This window comes from Dermacentor andersoni, chromosome 1 (genome assembly GCF_023375885.2).
Source record: "Dermacentor andersoni chromosome 1, qqDerAnde1_hic_scaffold, whole genome shotgun sequence".
Classification (NCBI taxonomy): Eukaryota; Metazoa; Arthropoda; class Arachnida; order Ixodida; family Ixodidae; genus Dermacentor; species Dermacentor andersoni.
This window is the reverse complement of record NC_092814.1, coordinates 232,028,302-232,046,820: the sequence shown is the minus strand read 5'-3', so window position 1 is coordinate 232,046,820 and position 18,519 is coordinate 232,028,302. Positions and strand designations below refer to the sequence as shown.

At 41.1% G+C, this 18,519-nt stretch overlaps 1 protein-coding gene across 1 annotated transcript in view; it reads right to left on the bottom strand.

Annotated features, from left to right (window-relative positions):
* Positions 1–18,519, bottom strand: part of uif (sushi, von Willebrand factor type A, EGF and pentraxin domain-containing protein uif) — a 131,726-nt gene that overhangs the window by 38,991 nt on the left and 74,216 nt on the right. The window contains exons 19-34 of the mRNA XM_050196738.3: positions 18,118–18,280; positions 15,501–15,692; positions 15,155–15,334; positions 10,860–11,084; positions 10,147–10,338; positions 9,735–9,875; positions 9,180–9,280; positions 8,328–8,528; positions 7,634–7,838; positions 6,884–7,135; positions 6,153–6,391; positions 5,750–5,969; positions 4,626–4,837; positions 3,198–3,465; positions 1,432–1,590; positions 932–1,102 (exon numbers count right to left, since the gene is read on the bottom strand). Coding sequence (XP_050052695.1) covers positions 932–1,102; positions 1,432–1,590; positions 3,198–3,465; positions 4,626–4,837; positions 5,750–5,969; positions 6,153–6,391; positions 6,884–7,135; positions 7,634–7,838; positions 8,328–8,528; positions 9,180–9,280; positions 9,735–9,875; positions 10,147–10,338; positions 10,860–11,084; positions 15,155–15,334; positions 15,501–15,692; positions 18,118–18,280 — 3,121 coding nt within the window. The remainder of the gene's footprint in view (positions 1–931; positions 1,103–1,431; positions 1,591–3,197; positions 3,466–4,625; positions 4,838–5,749; positions 5,970–6,152; positions 6,392–6,883; positions 7,136–7,633; positions 7,839–8,327; positions 8,529–9,179; positions 9,281–9,734; positions 9,876–10,146; positions 10,339–10,859; positions 11,085–15,154; positions 15,335–15,500; positions 15,693–18,117; positions 18,281–18,519) is intronic.

The window sequence follows — 18,519 nt, the reverse complement described above, 5'->3', positions numbered from 1 at the left end:
CGGTTTTTGCTTGACTGCAATAATAGAAGCAATTTCCATTGAAATAATTTTACTTATTGGAAAGATACTGGTTGAAATGTACACTTTTCTTGATAATATTCTCATTTCTATGCTTTTAGTTGAAATATCATACCTAGGCATTGCATGTTTACATGTAAGAAAGATAAAAGCAAAATTTGAAGTATAAGACAGAAAAAAGGGTAATCTAATGGAGTCACACTGTTGTGCTTCATCACCCACCATTTGACACAGGCACTTGCCATGACTGGAACTCAGTCAGACAAACGAGACACGCCTTTTGTTGTATGTATACTGCATACATCTCATATTCAACAAAAGCATCACAAAAGACACATTTTCTCATATCTGAACACATGCATGATATTAAAATGTGCTTTTCTCATGTTGCAAAATGGGTTGGCTTTTATATCTTGTGTACAGTTCTTTTTTTTTTTTACATAAAATTGCAGTATCATAACAAAACATTGCATCCGATTGTTCTCAATGTGTATAGAGTGCAGGTATCTATTTTCACTTGCACCGTCTCTGATAAATATTTATAAAAAAATGTATTTCCTTCAAATGGAATCAGGAATGTAAGCGTTCAGACTGTTTGAACTTATCAAGAAGCAAAAGCAGCATGATAAACAACAACATATTACCATATAAAAAGCAATGTCATGAAATGCTAGTGCTTTCTAATGTACACCCCATAAAACAAATTATAGAAATCGTAATTCTGGAAAGAAATAAATTACAGAACAAATGGCAGTTCTGGAAAGAGCAAGCAAACTTATCTTATCAAATAATGTCTCGTGATACTAGCTTTATTCGAATAAAAATATTCTTTTGGCACATTTTCTCACAAGAGTGTGCCAAAATGATTCTTCTTAATATTCTAGGATAAAAGACATATACAAAGCTCCCTCACGTTTGCATGATTTGAGAGAGTCCGCCCCTGGTGTGTAAGTGAAGGTGTTGGCTGGACACCGCTGGCATTCCTTGAAGCCATCAATTGGAGGGGTGCCGGCAAAGGTGTTTGATGGACATTGTAAGCAAGGTACCAAGCCCGTTGGAGAATATGTTCCAAATCCACAGACAGCTGTAAAAACCAAAAGTAAACACATGTTAAAACCAGTGATCTTGATGCATTCTTACAATCCTGCTGCCAGTTGTTTTGTAAGAGTTATGGTTTACCAGCATGATATAGTATTCTTCACACATTTCAGTCAGCCAGGAATGCAGATTAATGAGCAATGAGTATTATGTGGCATATGATATTCATGGTTAATCTGTGCTCTTATACTGCAAAACCAATTCTAACCTACATTTGAATAAAAAACAGATTGCCTTTTCTTCAGTGATTGCCTTTTCTTCTGTGCAACTCGGTGTGCAATTGTACAATTAGAGTGACATGTAAAAACAACTTACGAATGCATTCAGTGAGGCTCTTGCTGCCCTCATCACGAGTGTGTGTCCCCACAGGACAATGCTTGCAAGAAGACTGCCGCGTCAGGTCTTGGTAGAAGCCCTTACTGCAGAAAGTGCACCTTTCATCCTTGGAGGCAAACGTTCCAGCAGGGCAGTGCACTGCATGCCCAAAGGAAGCAAAGGTGAACTTTGGTGCACTACAGCCATATGAAGAGAAACAACATCTGACAGAATGAGCAAGCAAGGTGCAGTAGCTGTTGTGCAGCGTTTGTTTTAAAGGACGGAAGCAGATGCAAAGTTCTTCTTTTCTTTCTATCTTTCTTTCTTTTTTTTTCCCTTTAATAAGTAGCTATTGACTCAGAATGAGAAATGAGCAAATCATGGTGCAGGACCTCAATTGCTCCAACACTCAACAAATAATTATTTAGTAATTTAATTGTGAATAGTTCCACTTTTTAATGACAGGAGTGCTGAGGCCTTTGTGACATCGTGAGAGTGCCATGTGAACACAGCTGAGGAGCATGTGGAGGCAGGTGCCTCAGTTTCAGACTTCATGCATGCCATGTGCTGTGTGAGCTCATCACCATCATTTCCTACCGATGTTACACAAGCTCATCTACGTCTCAGCGTCTTTATGTCAGCAAGCACTTTTATGTCATGCTGATGTCTATGTCACAAGGTGCTGCATATTTAAAGCAGTCGCCTCTAGAGTTGTTAAAGTCAAATTATGTTGTTAGCTATGTTCAGCATAGGGACCATCCATCACCTAGGGGAGGCACAGCAGCACATTGCATCAGTGCTGCCAATGGCCTGTCCAGTGTTACATTGCATGTTAGCTCGCCGTGCACTACCTTCGCTAGTTGTATATTTTCCAAGCATGCTCGCAGCTGATGCATTCACAATTGCATTCATGCCATGTTGACAAAGCATGTGCTTTAAGAGCTGAAAAGAATTGCAACAGAGAAATTGTGCAAAATAATTCATGTATTACACATCTCTCAATATAAATTGAATGTATGCTTTGAATATAATGTGCTGTGAGGTTGACATCTAAGGGTAGTACCAATAGCTACTTATTTCCACCAAAGACATGAATATAGATCTTTGACACAGCACTCATTAGTCTACACTAATCCCGGGGGGTAGGGGGGGGGGGGTTTCTTATGTGTTCTTTTAAAACACTATTCATTTCAAAATTTGTGGCCTATCTATAAATGCAAATGGAATATAAGCATACTTCAGCATTTCTACTGAATTATCCAGGGTCAGTGTTAACTAAGACAAGCTTCCATCTGGCAAGTGTTCTATCCTCTTGAAAAAATGCAAGGTGGGCCTTTGTTTCAGAGATGAAAAAGAGCGCCAGCAAGGTCAACTATTTACTTTACCTGTTCTTACTTCAGTTGTGTACTGCCCCATACTGGTATAATTGTGGTTTCTGGTAAATATATCGATAACTTTAACTGATTAATGATTGGATTTCCAACTGCATTGCAGTGCTTGTCTTTTGTCAGCCCAATCACAAGCATATAGAAATTTTGCCACAAGCCAATTCACTATGCTTAATCCAGTAGAAAATTTTAGTTGGGATAAACCTATGTGTGTGTGTACATGTGGGTATATGTGCTTAGGAATCTCAGGCTATGTTGTTGTACTTCACTCAGTGCCCTAGAGGTGAGTATGAGCAAGAAAATTGTGTGGTGTTGAGAAATAATTCATGTCAAAGAAATTGAAGTTAAAATTGCATATAAAATTAGAGGCACACTCACAGCAGCGAGGTACTTGTCCACTGACATCCTGGTTGAGAACTTCTCCTGCCTCACAGTTGAATCCCCTATCAACTGTTGACCGAATGGCCTGGATTGTGGGGCACTGGCCTCCCACATTCTGAGCACTGATGTTGAGAATAGGCTCAATGACTGCAGACGTGCTGGGAACACTTAGGTCAAAGATCAGCCCCAGTGTTGAGCCACAGAGATCATACAGCAAGCGCTGACGAACTACAGGCACGATTCGCAGAGTGTAGCCAATGGTAATCTGCACATAAGGAGCAAAAGAAAAAGGCTACAGAAACACAAGGCAGAGCACAATGTATAGTCATTTTCATCTTGAAAGAACTCTTGAATGTTTTTTTTTAAATTCCATCAAATACTTGGATTTTATAAAACATGTAGCAATTACCATAAGAGCTATATATTTTGTCTGAAGAAGACAAACACTAGAACATGCACAAAAGCTTCTGAACTTCCTTTTTTTTTTTCTCAGCTTCCACTCTGCTATGGTAGTTCCTTTTGCACCACAGGAAGTGTCAAAGGTTGCATTAAAAAGAGAGGCAAATAGTCTGGTGAAACAGGTTCCAAACGTTTTGTACTGTGAATATCACTGGAACTTGAGTTGTTTTTATGGCATTAGCCATATTCTGTAAGTTTATTCTGGCACTCACATGTGGAAGCGCTGGAATAGGCAGTGAATGAGGGGAGCATGTAGAAGAACAAAGAAAAATGAATGCAAAGTGATTCTCCTGGGAGTCCCACAAAATCCGACTGCAGAGTTGACACCACTGCCCCTTTGGGTCAGCAACTCCCTGAAGTAATTTGCTAAAGGAGCTACCAACATTTACAGTACAGCCACCAATGTTTTGCCTTGGTGTAAAAAGGTTTTATATTGATTTTTCATTTGACTGTTCTGCATTAGCATTCCCCCTCTTCCTTGTGTGCAACACTGTGCCTCAAGAAAATAGCATTTACTGTTGTCAATTTCGATGCAGGAATGCTGCATTTACAATTACTGCGCATTTGTGTGTGCAGCCTTCTATGGGCATAGACCGAAGTGCCCCTCCCTCTTATAGTAAAAGTTCAATTGAAAGTTTGCAAAGAGAGTTGAAGAAATTGCTAAAGAAATCGTTGGAGTGAAGTGTGTGTTGCTTCTCAACAACTTAGTGTTGTGTATATATAATTGATTGTGAAGCACAGGAAACCCAATAGAGCTTCTGGAAATGGCAGATGTCACAGGATTGAATCATCCATGAAATTTGTTCATTGCAGAAATTTCCCCATGATAGTAACATGCACACTTTAGCATCGTTTTGTAATAATGATCCTTGACAAAGATATAAAACTTTCTTGAAGTGCTCACAAGTGTTATAAGTTAGAAAGAACATTTCTTAAGCTAGGCAAGATGTTATTGAGGGCACGCACCTCATTTTCGCCTCGTGTTCTGATGCTGGTGTTATGAAATGAGATATCCATTTGTACATTGATGGCAGAACAACGTTCTGAGAGAAGCCGGTTGAGGGAGCTGTAGTAAGTCGACACATAGCTGACATAGTGGTTCAAGCAGACAGCTGACAGTGCACCACCTGCCCGATACTCCACCGAGGCTATGACATCATAGGCTGCCTGGTTGGTGTCTGGAAGCAAAAAAAAAGAGAGAAAAAGAAAGATACAAGTTTTAATTTCTTAGATGACCAGGCTCATAGTCATTCTTATGCACTGACCCACCACGGTAGCTTAGTGGCTACGGTGTTGCGCTGCTGTGCTCAAGGTTGTGGGCTTGATCACAGCCGTGGCAGCCACATTTCAGTGGGGGTGGAATGCAAACATGCTCATCTACATTGCATTAGGTGCACGTTGAAAAACCCCAGGTGGTCAAGATTAATCTGGGGCACCCACTACTGCATTACTTATAATAAGATCATGGTTCTGCCACATTTAAAACCCAAAATTTATTTTAATTTTTTTTAAATTCTTATGCATTGCAAGTTGGATTTTCTTTCCTGCAATGTTCACATGTGTACTTCTCTACCGACTTAGTTCACAGCAAACGTGTGCTTGAGAGTTAATCTGATATATTGTGATTACAACAACATTATTGTTGCAACAGCATTTCTTTACAGTTGTATACTTCTGTGCTGTTGGGTAGAAAGTGTGTGTTACAAAAAAAAAAATCTATTTGCACAGGTCAATTTATAACTGAAATGCAAGATTAATTTTTGCAAAAGAATACTTTCTTCAGTTGTGGCAAAACTTTTTTGCCTTGTGGACTAAATTTAGAATGGAACAATCACTATTTCTGAAAACTGCAGTTTCATGGGTTCTTTCTTGTTTTTTTTTGCAAAAAGTCTCCTTGCATATTTCAGAATTATTTTTTGTTGCAATATGCTTTACTGGTGTGTGTGTGTGTCAGAAAGAAACCTGACATCGCTTAAGAGCAAAACCATATCCAATAACTTCGCTTCATGTAACTAAAGAGTTTAAACATAATTAGCTACATATATTTGCTTGAACCGTCACAAAGGAAAGCTTAAGTATGAACACATTACCTTCAGGCACACAGTCAGGAATGATTGAACTTGGCTTCCACTGTTCCTTGTTGGCACATTCATATGTTTTGGCTTGTTCCCCATCTGTGAATTTGAATCCACTGTTGCATGTGGCCAGGCACCGGTAGCCTGTGTTCTCCTCGTTTGGCAAGCAGTTGACAACTCCATTTGCAGGTGGAGCGAGAGACCAAGCTACACAGGTGGTTGCTTGCACCGACACCTGAACAAGGTTGAAACAGCGAAAAAGACAATTTCAATGTGCAGTTTTTACACTATTTAAAAAGACCATTTGCTCAATTATGAATTGAGTGTTTTAAACAAAACATCCTACCCTATTGTTGCCTTATGTCATTTTTTTTTTACTTGCTTGTTTGTTTTTTCTTGTACAATAAATGCTACCAACCTGGAAGTAGCAGAAAGCCTGGTTTCCAAATCTGTCTGTGCCAGTGACAGTGACATTTCTGTAGCCTCCGATGGGTATCACAGCACTTTCAGGGGTCAGTGTGATTTCCACAGCTCCAGACTTGTCAGTAGCGTTGATAAATCGCCGTGTCTCATTAAAATTGACTAGGTAACTCTCCTGACGTTCAGTCAGCTCTACCACGTAGGACTGAGGGCATGTCAGTGATGGTGGTGTATAGTCTGAAATGTGAAGAATATTAATAAGACTGCTGCAATTAATTTGTCATCTGTTCTCCTTAAAGGCAATTAGCAGTGAATTTCTCGATAATGGGACAACATAATAATATTCAAAGCTATGACTTTTTACTGATATTATGCTAGATTAATGATATTGCCAGGTAACAGAATCTTTTAATGATGAAGTTATGCAATATTCTTTTTTGTAACCACTACCTGCTAAAAACGCACCATACTTAAGGTATATTGGCACTAAATTATTCCTTGTAAACTAGAAAGAAGCAATAATATACATAACTGTTGTCCATTAAGGTTCAGTTGATCTTGTGAAGACTCGTATAACAATGAAGTGTGGGTAATAGTTCCCAACATAAGCGACTGTTCGTTGCTTGGAAATGCTCAAGCCTGTACTAGGGGTAGCTCAACAGCTGCAACAAGCATTCTTTTTGTGCATTTTATGTTCACTTTTCACTCGTGGAACTGGAGTGTACATACCTGGAACAGTGATATTTATTGTGCACACAGCTACGTTGCCGTCAAAGTCATAGGCAGTGTATTCAACAACTGTGTCTTCAAACACGACTGCAGGAGGCTTGAAGCCCAGTGGGCGAACCTCGAAGCGTGCAATACGCCCTGAATTGTCAACAGCATGTGGGACTGAGAAGTTGACAGGAACATGGCCAGACAGTGTGCGCTCCAGGACAAGGGGATGCGAAGGGCAGTTGATGAATGTTGGTGGTTCTCTATCTGCAAGTACACACAACCAAGTCAGGTCTTGTGGTTTTCATACTATTACATAAGTTGTAATACATATTTGTGTAGGTAAGTGAGCTTATGGCCTTTTTATTTCACTGTATAGTGAAACAGTTCGATAGCAAAATATCTTAGCAGTATGTTCAGTCAGAGTTTGTCTTACTGAAGCAGTCGCTAGTTGTGAAGTCTGAAGCAGGTGAGTGAAGCAGATGGAACAAGATTGATTAACACTACCTAGAAATGTTTACTGAAGTCTATAAAGTGCGAGATGAAGTGATTATTTTTCATTTTACACCCACTACAAAGTGGCTGTTGCTCCCTGCATTCGAATATGTGCTGAATCACTCGTACAGGATGATAGCCACTGTTTCATTATGTATCACTCGGCAGCCACAATAAAGCACAGTTCCCTACTGAGCCCAGTTGTTACTGTTGTGTCCTTAGAATGGTCTTTTTTTACTTGAGTGCATGTAAGTGACAAGAGCAACTCACCAACACAGAAAGAGTAGCCGTTGTCATAGCCGAGCAAAACCTCTTCTTCGGTGTCTTCGCAGCCCATAAGCTCAAACTTGAGGCAAGGGTTTTTGTTGTATGATACTATACCCAAGATGACGTAGCGAGCTCGTACACTCAGTGGCAGTGGGATTACAGTCAGCTCTCCATAGTTCTTAGAATCCCTGCTTGTCAAGTTGAAATTCTAAAGATATGGCATAAAAGCACATTTCTCAGGGAACAAAACTTTTTTTGAATACCAGCATGCACACAAATTACTTGCACGGCTGATGCCATACTTTGTATATTTGCTTATATGACAGCTGTATACAACATGGAGAGAGAGAAAGAGAAGTTTATTTAAGAAATGGCAAAGAGGTTGACTCTTCCAGTCTGTATATATAAATTGGATGTCGGACCATAAACTGCCTCCAAAATGCACATCTTAAGGCATATACAACCTGGATACGAGACGACAAAATATGCCTTTTGGAGGCAGTTTGCATCATCATTAGCAGATGAAGGGCAGCAAACTTGATTTCCGTTAAAAATAAACACTTGAACATTGCTTTCCAAGTGCGATAATTGTGCAACAAAAGCCTGCTGTATTACATCTTTTAAAGATTTTCTTGTTTTTCTGCAGGTATTACTCTCTCTGTAAGTGTAACTATATGTAGGATCAAAATACACTTACGGGAAAATAGACAACAAAGTTTTCATTTTCTCTTGTCTTGTAGAAGAAACGCAGCTCTGTTGGGCGACCCACAACGTCATTTGTCACAACGCCTTTGACTAAAAGGGCCTTAATGTGGTATATCTTGCGCATGTCAACAGTCACATATGTGAAGGCTTCTTGCTGACCACACCAACCCGTGGCACTGTTAAGACGAATATTCTAGAAGGTGTAAGAAAAAAAAAGGGTAGTCACCACATTGAATAATATAATACAATGACTTCATTTGTCTTTTAGTAAGTAAGGGTGAATTAATTGACAATTTGAAGCGCAAGAACAATAATTGACGAAATGAATTCTGTGGAAACCTGCCATGTGAAGGAAGGTTTATGAGAAGGAACGTTAGCATCACCAGATTGCAGCAAGAAACTACAAAGGAAGTCCCACCTGTGTTCCTCACAGCAAAAGCTCTAAAAAAAAAAAGGACGGAAAAGAGCAGCATATGCTAGGTTATGTCATTAAATTATTTGTTAAGTTGTTCCTCTAATAATATTTGTTGTGATGAAACTTCTTTCAGCATATCTTCTCATTCCTGCAAGCTGTAACTTGTGATTCTGAGTTCCATTTGTTACTGTGAGCAAAACCTGTACTGATGTATGAAACAGAATAGAATTTGAATTTTTTTACTTTTACAATTTTGAAATCAGTATCTGTTCCTACCGAATTGCCATGTTTTATTTATGTTAAGGTAATTTGCTTACCCACCCCTGTTACAATTTACCAGAGATTGACAGTACCATGAAATAAACAAAAAATAAAACTGTGTACATATTTTTGTGAATGCTATGAGGCAAACTTCAGGTAGTGCGTTACCTTTGGCTCATAGTTGCTCCTGTGTGAAGTGGCATTGATGGCACTGTCTGGTATAGCACCAGAGGTTATTCCAAGTGCCTTCACAACTTTGCATTCAGCATCTGAAAAGAGCACAAATGTTGTGTCATAGTGCACACTGAAGCTGCTGCAATTTAATAATAATTTATTTCCATGCCTTGTTTGGGATTGCATGAGAAACTGTTTGGACTCTGAGTAATGAAGTTAATAAACCTTGCTGGCTAGCAGTTTATGCAAATGCCAGGTAAGCATGTGCCACGTAGCGCTAACAATATATTTGAAATACTGCTATAACAAGTTAAAGGAATAGAAAAAAACCTACAGCGACACTGTACTTCTGATAGAATTGCTGGGTGTTAGTAGTGGCTATATGCTCAGAATTTAAAGCGTGTAGAAAGGTGAATGATACATATCTATTTAAGTTAGGCTCGAGGCCTTATGCTGGCTCTTATAACCTGCTTTACTATTTGCACATTATATTGCAATGTTACTGCATATGTAATGCTAACTGCAATTCAAATTGAGCAGAGCACTCACTTTTCATGCAGGTGATGGGGTCAGTAGTGTATGGGACGTAACCTGGCCGATTGCAGGCAAATACTACCTCAGAGCCTTGCTCAAAGCTGGTTGCGATTTGGTAGCCATCTGCAGGGCGACCTGGATCTTCACACACTGGGCCTGCAAAACACAGTTTTGTACAAAGATGCATGATGTATGAGGTGAATGACTTTCATGTCACACTTGGAGCTCTGTACCCAGCTTATTTCTAATTGGGCATCACCATTCCTGCAGTTTCTTTTCCTAATGACTTCGCAGGAATAGCAAGATATTTAGCACAATCAACTTGACACCCACCTACAGGCGTCTGCATTACCATGATAATATATAGCATAAGTAAAATCTATTCTTCTTGAATGTGCCAATTAATAAGCGGGTGAAAATGACATGCCTTCACATCTGAGGTCTCCAAAATCCCAGGTGCCGTCCTCCTGACAGCGAATAACATTGTCATTCAGTTTGCTCTTGCCAACGAGTGTAAATGTGTCCTCGCAACCAAAGAAAAAGCTTGCACGATATTTTGTGTCCACATGGAATCCATATGTAGCACCAATTGTGTCTGGTGGAGGCCCACAGTCAGTTCCTGTGAAAAGAGAGTCGCAGTTGAAAAACAGGTGCACCTATTTGGATGTATTGTTTTGTGAGTAAAATCAGAGCATATTTTTAATGTTCAAAACAAAAATGCAACAAAAGTTGTATATCATGAAGCAGGTAGATGAGGGATTCTTTTGGATCATAACAGATATAAGTGCCCCATGTGTCCTTGCGGAAGTGCCTTAACTGAATCTATAGTGTCAATTAGCTATGGAATCCACAACTGAGCATTCATGGTAAAAGGCAAGTATTTATAGATGCTTAAGGTAGTTCATGCTGAAACCTTTGAACATTCTGAAGACCAGTGGTCACTGGTCCCTGCAGAATTATTTTGATTTTTCTGTATTTGTTTTACACACTAGTTACCTGTGGACTTTGCCTGCAGAAATTAGTTTCTCGGTGTTTGTCAGTGCACGAAATTTCCTGGATGTAGCCAATGGTGTACAGAAATATAGCAATAAACTAAATCTACATATAATGGAAGATATACTGAAGGAGTATGCATCTTACTGTGGCACTCGGGAGGCGAGCCTGATAGCCAGTAGTCAGGTTTGCCATCCTTTGGATTGTAGACACATTGCCTGAACCCAGCTGTGGCAGTCTCCCTCAGTGGTCTTCCAACTTCATTGCATGACACTGTTACATTCTTTTGAAACACCAGATACTCAGATGCTGCATTTGACCGTACAGCCAGTCCTTGTGTTGCATCATCATCCAGAAGGGGGCAGGTAGCAACTGGAATGTTAGAGAAATAGTGTTGGGAATCTCTTACTGAAAATAATGGAAAGTGCTGAAATTACTTTGATAACAAATTTAGCATCACATTTGAATGAAAACTTGCATTGTAATGAACCTACCCTTCTAATTATAAGACACGAAAGCCCACATACTCTTAAAGAGAGATATTACTGTAAAGCACCATGAGGTGGCATGCATTAAGTGAAATCTGGGCTATTTGATCAGTGGTTACAACCTCCTGTACTTATTACTTTAGATTAGTGCAAATTTATAATGGACATGAAAGAACAAAGTGGAAAAGGATGGGTGCCTATCAATGTCGACTTTGTTCATTTGTGTACATTATCAATTTGGGCTAATCTACCATAATTGTAATGCAAGACCAACTAGCTCAACAGTTAGTCCTTCAGAAGTATATTGCCTGTACACATAGTTCTGCATTTCATTAATTAACATTGTAGAGCCAAGTAAAATGGTCAGAATTCTTGGCAGTGCTGTTATGTTACATGTATTGCCAATTCCAAACTAGGACATCTCTTGTAACTCTCCAACTCTTCACTTTGATGAGAACTCTCTGTATGTCTCATATATTTTCTGCCAGTAATGAGCAACTGCCTTGCAGTGCACACATGGATTTGTGGACCCTGCAAAGGCAGGTGCACAAGATCACTAGCAGAAGAGCGGTGGCCCCAGATGGGAGACACCAGTGCCCATTAGTGGACAGTATATTGCACAGTTGAAGTGAAAATCAGCTGTACTGTGTTTCTTCTTGTTTACTAAATTTTTTGTCACTTTCTTCATTTTAAACCTGGGGTAGGTGTTAATCATATATGTGTTATAGTGCTTACATGTGCTATGTTTAACAGCATGTTCAAATTTTTGTACACATTAGGCACTGAATTGCAATAGTTGCGGAGGTTGAACTTTTAAACAAAATGCAAACAGATCAACATTACTGACAATTTTGAACTGTATGCTGCATTATTGAGATCCTACAACTGTTTACATAGCTAAAGTGGCACAGTGCTTTCACATAAACTAATTCACAATCCTAAAGTGGCCTCATGGAACATCAAAAACAGATTCAACAGTGGTGGTGGAGGCAATATAAAGTCATAAGTATATTCAGAAAAACAAAAGATTGTAATAAAAGTGCAGTTAAACCTGGGTATAATGAACTTCGATATAACGAAATTCTCGATATAACGAAGTACTTAACACTTCATAAGCTCTTGTCCGTAGAACACCATGCATTTAGAACCTCCGTATAACGAAGTGTGTTTGTATGTGATTTCAATATAACGGAATTTCGCTTCCATCGCAAAGGAATGTCGAGACAATGAATGGAAGCTCCCGCGGACGCAGATGGTCAAATGGTTGTATTACAAGCGGCTGCTTGCAAACGCACCTCTCAAATCGCGCTTGGCGCGACAAGAGCGACCGCCGAAGTGAAGCCACATGTTCCGTACTAATTCCAAGGCGATGAGCAAAACGTGAACAAGGTGAATGCAGGAGCCAACGTTTCGACAAGTGGACTTGTCTTCTTCAAGGCGACATATGCTTTCCTCGCCACAGTATATATAGGTGGGGTTCTTCTAAAGGGGAGGGGGTGTGAGGCGGGAGGGCGCGGAAACGAGGGAAAGTGTGTTAGCGTGTCGAATTAGTAAAGGAACGCTGTGTACAAGGTCAAAGCCAGGACCCCCCCTCCCCTCACCCTAGTCTGTCAACCCACGCGCATTAGCCGGCGTGTCAAGGGCGTCTGACACGCCAGCTGACAAAAAAAAAAAAAGGAAGAAAGAAAAAGAAGGGAAGAAAAAGGAAAAGGGCTGCTGGCTGCTGACTGACTTTTGCGTGCACTAACATGTCTTTAAAGTTCTTGTTTCGGCGATAGGTAACCCTGGGTACATCCTATCGCCGAAACAAGAACTTTAAAGACATGTTAGTGCACGCAAAAGTCAGCCAGCAGCATTCCCCCGTAATAAAAGCATGTTGTCGCCCTAGATGCAAAACCTGCAGGCACCTTCAAAGTGACATTAAAATTAAAAGCACCTCAAATAATTATACACATGAAGTCAAATCCAGCTTCACTTGCACAAGTTCGGATGTGATTTATATGCTTGAATGTTCCTTCTGTAAGAAACAATATATCGGTGAAACAGGACAATCAATGAACGTCAGATTAAACGGACATCGCGCGGACACAGCTAAAAAGCTTCCCAAAGCTGTCGCCGAGCATTTCAACCAACCAGGTCATAACTTTGATGAACTTAAACTCTACATCTTACAGTCAAATTTCCGTTCTGAACAAGAAAGAAAATACAGAGAATCATACCTTATCCATAAGTTCAAGACATTGCAACCAATAGGCATAAACGTTTCAAAGGGAGCTTTAGAATCTATTCACTATGCTAAACCTCAAGCTATAGGCAACAACACTTAGTTTGATTTCTTGGCGTATCCCCCCCCCCTTTTCCTTTTTCTTCCCTTCTTTTTCTTTTTCTTTCTTCCTTTTTTTTTTTTTTTTTTTTTTTTGTCAGCTGGCGTGTCAGACGCCCTTGACACGCTGGCTAACGCGCGTGGGTTGACAGACTAGGGTGAGGGGAGGGGGGGTCCTGGCTTTGACCTTGTACACAGCGTTCCTTTACTAATTCGACACGCTAACACACTTTCCCTCGTTTCCGCGCCCTCCCGCCTCACACCCCCTCCCCTTTAGAAGAACCCCACCTATATATACTGTGGCGAGGAAAGCATATGTCGCCTTGAAGAAGACAAGTCCACTTGTCGGAACGTTGGCTCCTGCATTCACCTTGTTCACGTTTTGCTCATCGCCTTGAATTGCCATCTCCCGGATTCCCCGTCTTTTCTCTGGAGTACTAATTCCAAGTGCGATAAGATCCTATCGCGCCCCCGCGCACGTTGTGCTTTAGGTGCGAGTGATAGTGTGCGAGGGTGAGAAAGAAAGATGGTAGCTTCACGAGTGACGCCTTTCCGCGTGAGCAAAGGGAAAGAGGGAGGGGAGCAAGCTCGCGGCAACGCGATCAAGCGCGCACGAGGTTGCGGGGGGGGGGGGGGGGGGGGGGGAAGCGAAGTCGGGGTTAAGTTGGCGCGTGTCTAGGCCGTGGCTGCGCATGGCTGTATGCGGGGCTGAGCGTATACGCAGCCGCGCACCCTGCTTTAGAGGTAATCTGCAGCGTGTGCAAAGAGTGGGCGCGCCGAGACGGCGTGGCATCATGTAAGGTGTCTTCCCGCGCGTTTGGTATTGGAGGTTGCGTAATTTTGAGTTTGGGTGACACGTTGCAACGAGAGGAAGATTAAGCATTCGCTCCCCGCTGCCAGTGCTTTTCCTTATAGCGTCGTCCCAGCGCAGGCGACGCTATCAGCCGCGGGGGCGGAGTGCATGCGAAAGTGTGGCTGGCTTCGCTTAATTCGTACCGCCTATGTGAAGATATCGTCGACGTGGCATGAAACCGCATCATTCGTCGCCGACTCCCAAATTCATCAAAATGAATTGTATTCTGATTAAAAATTTGCCTTTTTCGATTGCCCGATAATTCTGCAGCCTCTTCCCGTGTAACAAAAATTGATCGGTGACTGTACTTATTTGCATAAAAGGTCGGATTTTAATACAACGAAATTTCGATATAACGAAGCAAATTGCCGATTTTACCTACTTCGTTATATCGAGGTTTAACTGTATTATAGTAATTCTATATTTATAAGTTTTCCATGTGCCAAAGGTATTTATGTTCATCAAAGGTGAGTACATCACTTTCTAAAGAGAGGAGGACTTGAGATGCTTCCTTGCTTTTCCTTTTTCTTTCATTCTGCCACCATGCTTACATGTATACTGTTTGCATGTTAGATTTTATTCACATGGCCATTTCTGTTCCATAAGTGAACAGTCTGTTCTGCTCATGCTTGACCCATATAAGGCCTGTGTAATTACAAAAGAAGCATAAGGCACATATGCAAAGCATCTATGACATATTATCACTTAGCTAGCTTTGCTTAATAATCTTCCATTGGACACTGCTGCATCTGCAAAAGGCTAGTGAGGGTGTACATACTCTGGCAGGTAGGTACAGTGCCGTTCCAGTTGCCTCCGCTTGAGCACGTGAGAGTCGTGCTTCCCAGCATGATGTAGCCGAAGTTGCACTGGAAGTGGACAGTGTCTCCGAAGTGGTAAATGGATTTTGTTGATAGGAGCTGACCATTTTCAGGACTCTCCAGTGGCGAGCACATTTTTGCTGCATTGGAAGATCGGTGTGGTTTAATGGTTCCACAAATTATTTGTATACTCTAAACGTTTTATGTTTACAAGTTTTACAAGTTCTATAAACTGTACATGACTTATTGTGATTGAGCAAGTTTATCTCTTCAGTTGATACCAGTTGATGTCAAGGGTGCACTTACGGACACAGGTCTTGTTGATGCGGTACATGTCGCCATCTCTTAATCCTGTCTCACTGGTAAGAATGTTGAATCCGTTTGTGCCATTCGTCATGTACAAATCATAGCCAACATTGCAGAGACAGTTAAAACTGCCTGGACTATTTATGCATCGCTGGTCACATCCACCATTCTTGTGCACACATTCATTTACATCTGAAAAACAACAAGCGAACAGCACACTGACAGATCACTTCGTTCGTTTCTTGAAATACTGGGTTGAGTTCCTTATGCAACTGACACATTCTGTATGCTGAGACATTTAGTTTAACTTCCCATGCTGGTGCTTCAATATAATATCTATGTTGCATGTCAGAGTCTTTCCTTTTTTTCTTCTCTTTTTTTAGATCTGAACTAGAAAGAACTTGCCAGCCTTGATATCTTTTAGCTCTACATTTAGTAGTTAAAGAAATCTGTAAGAGATGCATAGTATTATCATGCCTTTGCACAGTATGTGCGATGCTAGATGCATTAAAGGGCCCCTAAACCACTTCTGCCAATTCAAAAAACAATTCCATGCTCCTCTCCAAGATTTTCCAGTCTCTTCAGATGTGATGCCAAAAGGGTCATGCAGGTGATGTCACCAGGGTAAAAGCTGTGGATTGGCCCATATACAAGGAACACCAGTCACAATTGGTCTGCTGGTGTGCCTTTGCCAGGCAGGAGCACACCCTCTCGCCTGCCGTGGTTGCTTAGTGGCTTTGGTGTTGTGCTGCTAAGCACGAGGTCATGGGATGAAATCCCGGCCACAGCGGCCACATTTCGATGGGGACGAAATGGAAAAACACCCTTGTGCTTAGAATTAAGTGCATGTTAAAGAACTCCAGATGGTCAAAATTAATCCGGAGTCCCCCACTACGGTGTGCGTCATAATCAGATTATGGTTTGGCACGTAAAACCCCATAATTTAATTTAATTTTTAGCACACCCTCTATTTCTTGTTTCGCTTGATTGTTGTGCGCAATAAACTGATTTTCACCTTATGTAGTGTGTTTAGCATTGTGTGTGCAGCGGCAACAGCATGTAGCTCAAAAACAGTGCATTCCTGGTAAACAGAAGTTAATGGTGTTCTCAAAGAAGAAAATAGAATTCCACACACTGTGGGAATCGATGTAAGCAAAGATTTCTAGCTGTTTGCTTTGATTGACGATAATTAGTGGTGATGCTGACAGTGAATGTGTAATTTCTTCAGCGTTTAGTCCAATACGAGAGTGGTGAGTTGGTGTTAAATGTTCCCTTGCGTGCACTACTTCTGTTTGTCTGCGTAGTACACAGATCACACAGGGAGATGTGTTAGCTTGAGGCGCTGTTGTGCACCATTGTTCATAATCTCCAAGAAGGTCGAGCATTATCATTGCCTCACATGGCACATTGAATCTTGGCAGAATTGTTTAACTTTAATTGAATGATAGGGCTGTATATGCCAAAACCATGATCGGATTTTGAAGCATGCCGTAGTGGATTAATTTTGACACCCTGGTGTTCTTTAATGGGAACCTAAATCTCGACTACATTGGTTCTACCCATTCTCTGCCTGCTGTCCCCCCCCCCCCCTCTCTACAGTTCTATCCACGCCCCCTCTGGACTTGCACATTAGTAGAAAGGTAAGCGCTGCAGTTTCTACAATGCTTTTGAGGGGGTTGTGGATAATTACACCTGTCAAGAGGCTAATGTGGTGATGTCCAGGGAGCTCCAGAAGGCATTGTGCACATGCGGCACGATCGAAAGGTCCAAGTGAGTTTGTTGCATTGACTTCATTCTCTGCTACGCTCCTACCATGTACGTACACGCTCTGAACCACCCCCGATGCGGTGTGCAAGAAAACAGCAGCAGCAGCACAAAAGTCGAAGGAAGTGGCAAAGAAAGCTTCTTTTAAAAGCATGCTAGCATGACATTATGCATCGTGCATGGTGCACCATACATGGTGCAAAGGAAAGAGCACCTGTGGGGAAGGTAGTGATGGTAAAAGAGAAACTGTATGCTTGCCTTCAAGCTCAGAGTGGTTCAGAGGCCCTATAAGCAAAGCACACAAAGTTGCGACAATTTTTCGCACTAAATGAAAAGCAGTGCTTGAGTCACTAACATTTTCTTGCCTGTATTGTTGTATTCACCTTATTACATATTTCTGCCATGTCATAAGTGATGACAGGTTTTATATATTACCCTGATATTTCGCAGTATGTGTACATTTGTCCTCTCACGAGCAACTGCTTGTGACGAAAAGTAAGCCGAGGAAACATTTCACATGAGTTCTTATTGCTCTGATGTAATAATAACACAGAAGCACAGCTGCTGCCACATTGCGGCAGACTGTGTAATTAACGGTACTGCCAATGGCAGGAATTTAATCTATTTCAAAGATATGATGCTCCAGAGGAGAAAGGCTGTGTGCACGGCGTGATTGATATAATCTTTTGCTGTGATTGTGAACATTTTACATTTACAGACAAAATTCTTGCTGCAGGCAGCGCAGTTTGCTAAAGCACTGGCAGCACTCAGTGATGGGCTCACAGTGCCTATAGGTTTTTTTTTTTTTTTCTCTCTCTCATGTGACATACAGAATTGTGCATGCCGGACTTACCAAGGCAGTCTTGACGAGAACAGCCCATGAGCTCCAACCTCATGCAAGGGGCACCCACATATTCCACAATGAGTACACGTACATATCGAGCCTCAAATGGAAGGGGCAAGTTGACCACAGCTAAGCCAGAGCCTCCATTTGGAGTAAGACGAAACTCGAGGGCCTGTGAATGGATGGCATGCTAGGTTAGCAGTGGCTGGTCACTTTGTGTTAAGCACTACCAGATACCAACATCTAACAAATTTTCTTGCTTTATTAGTCTTTATCATTTGAGTGCTACCAACATTCAAAGTTGTTTTAATAAGTTAAGACCTAGCGAAACTACATTAATGGCAGTACATAATTGCCACAAGTAGTTTTGCTGATTTGGAATAAAAAGATCATTTATTCATCAACAGATCT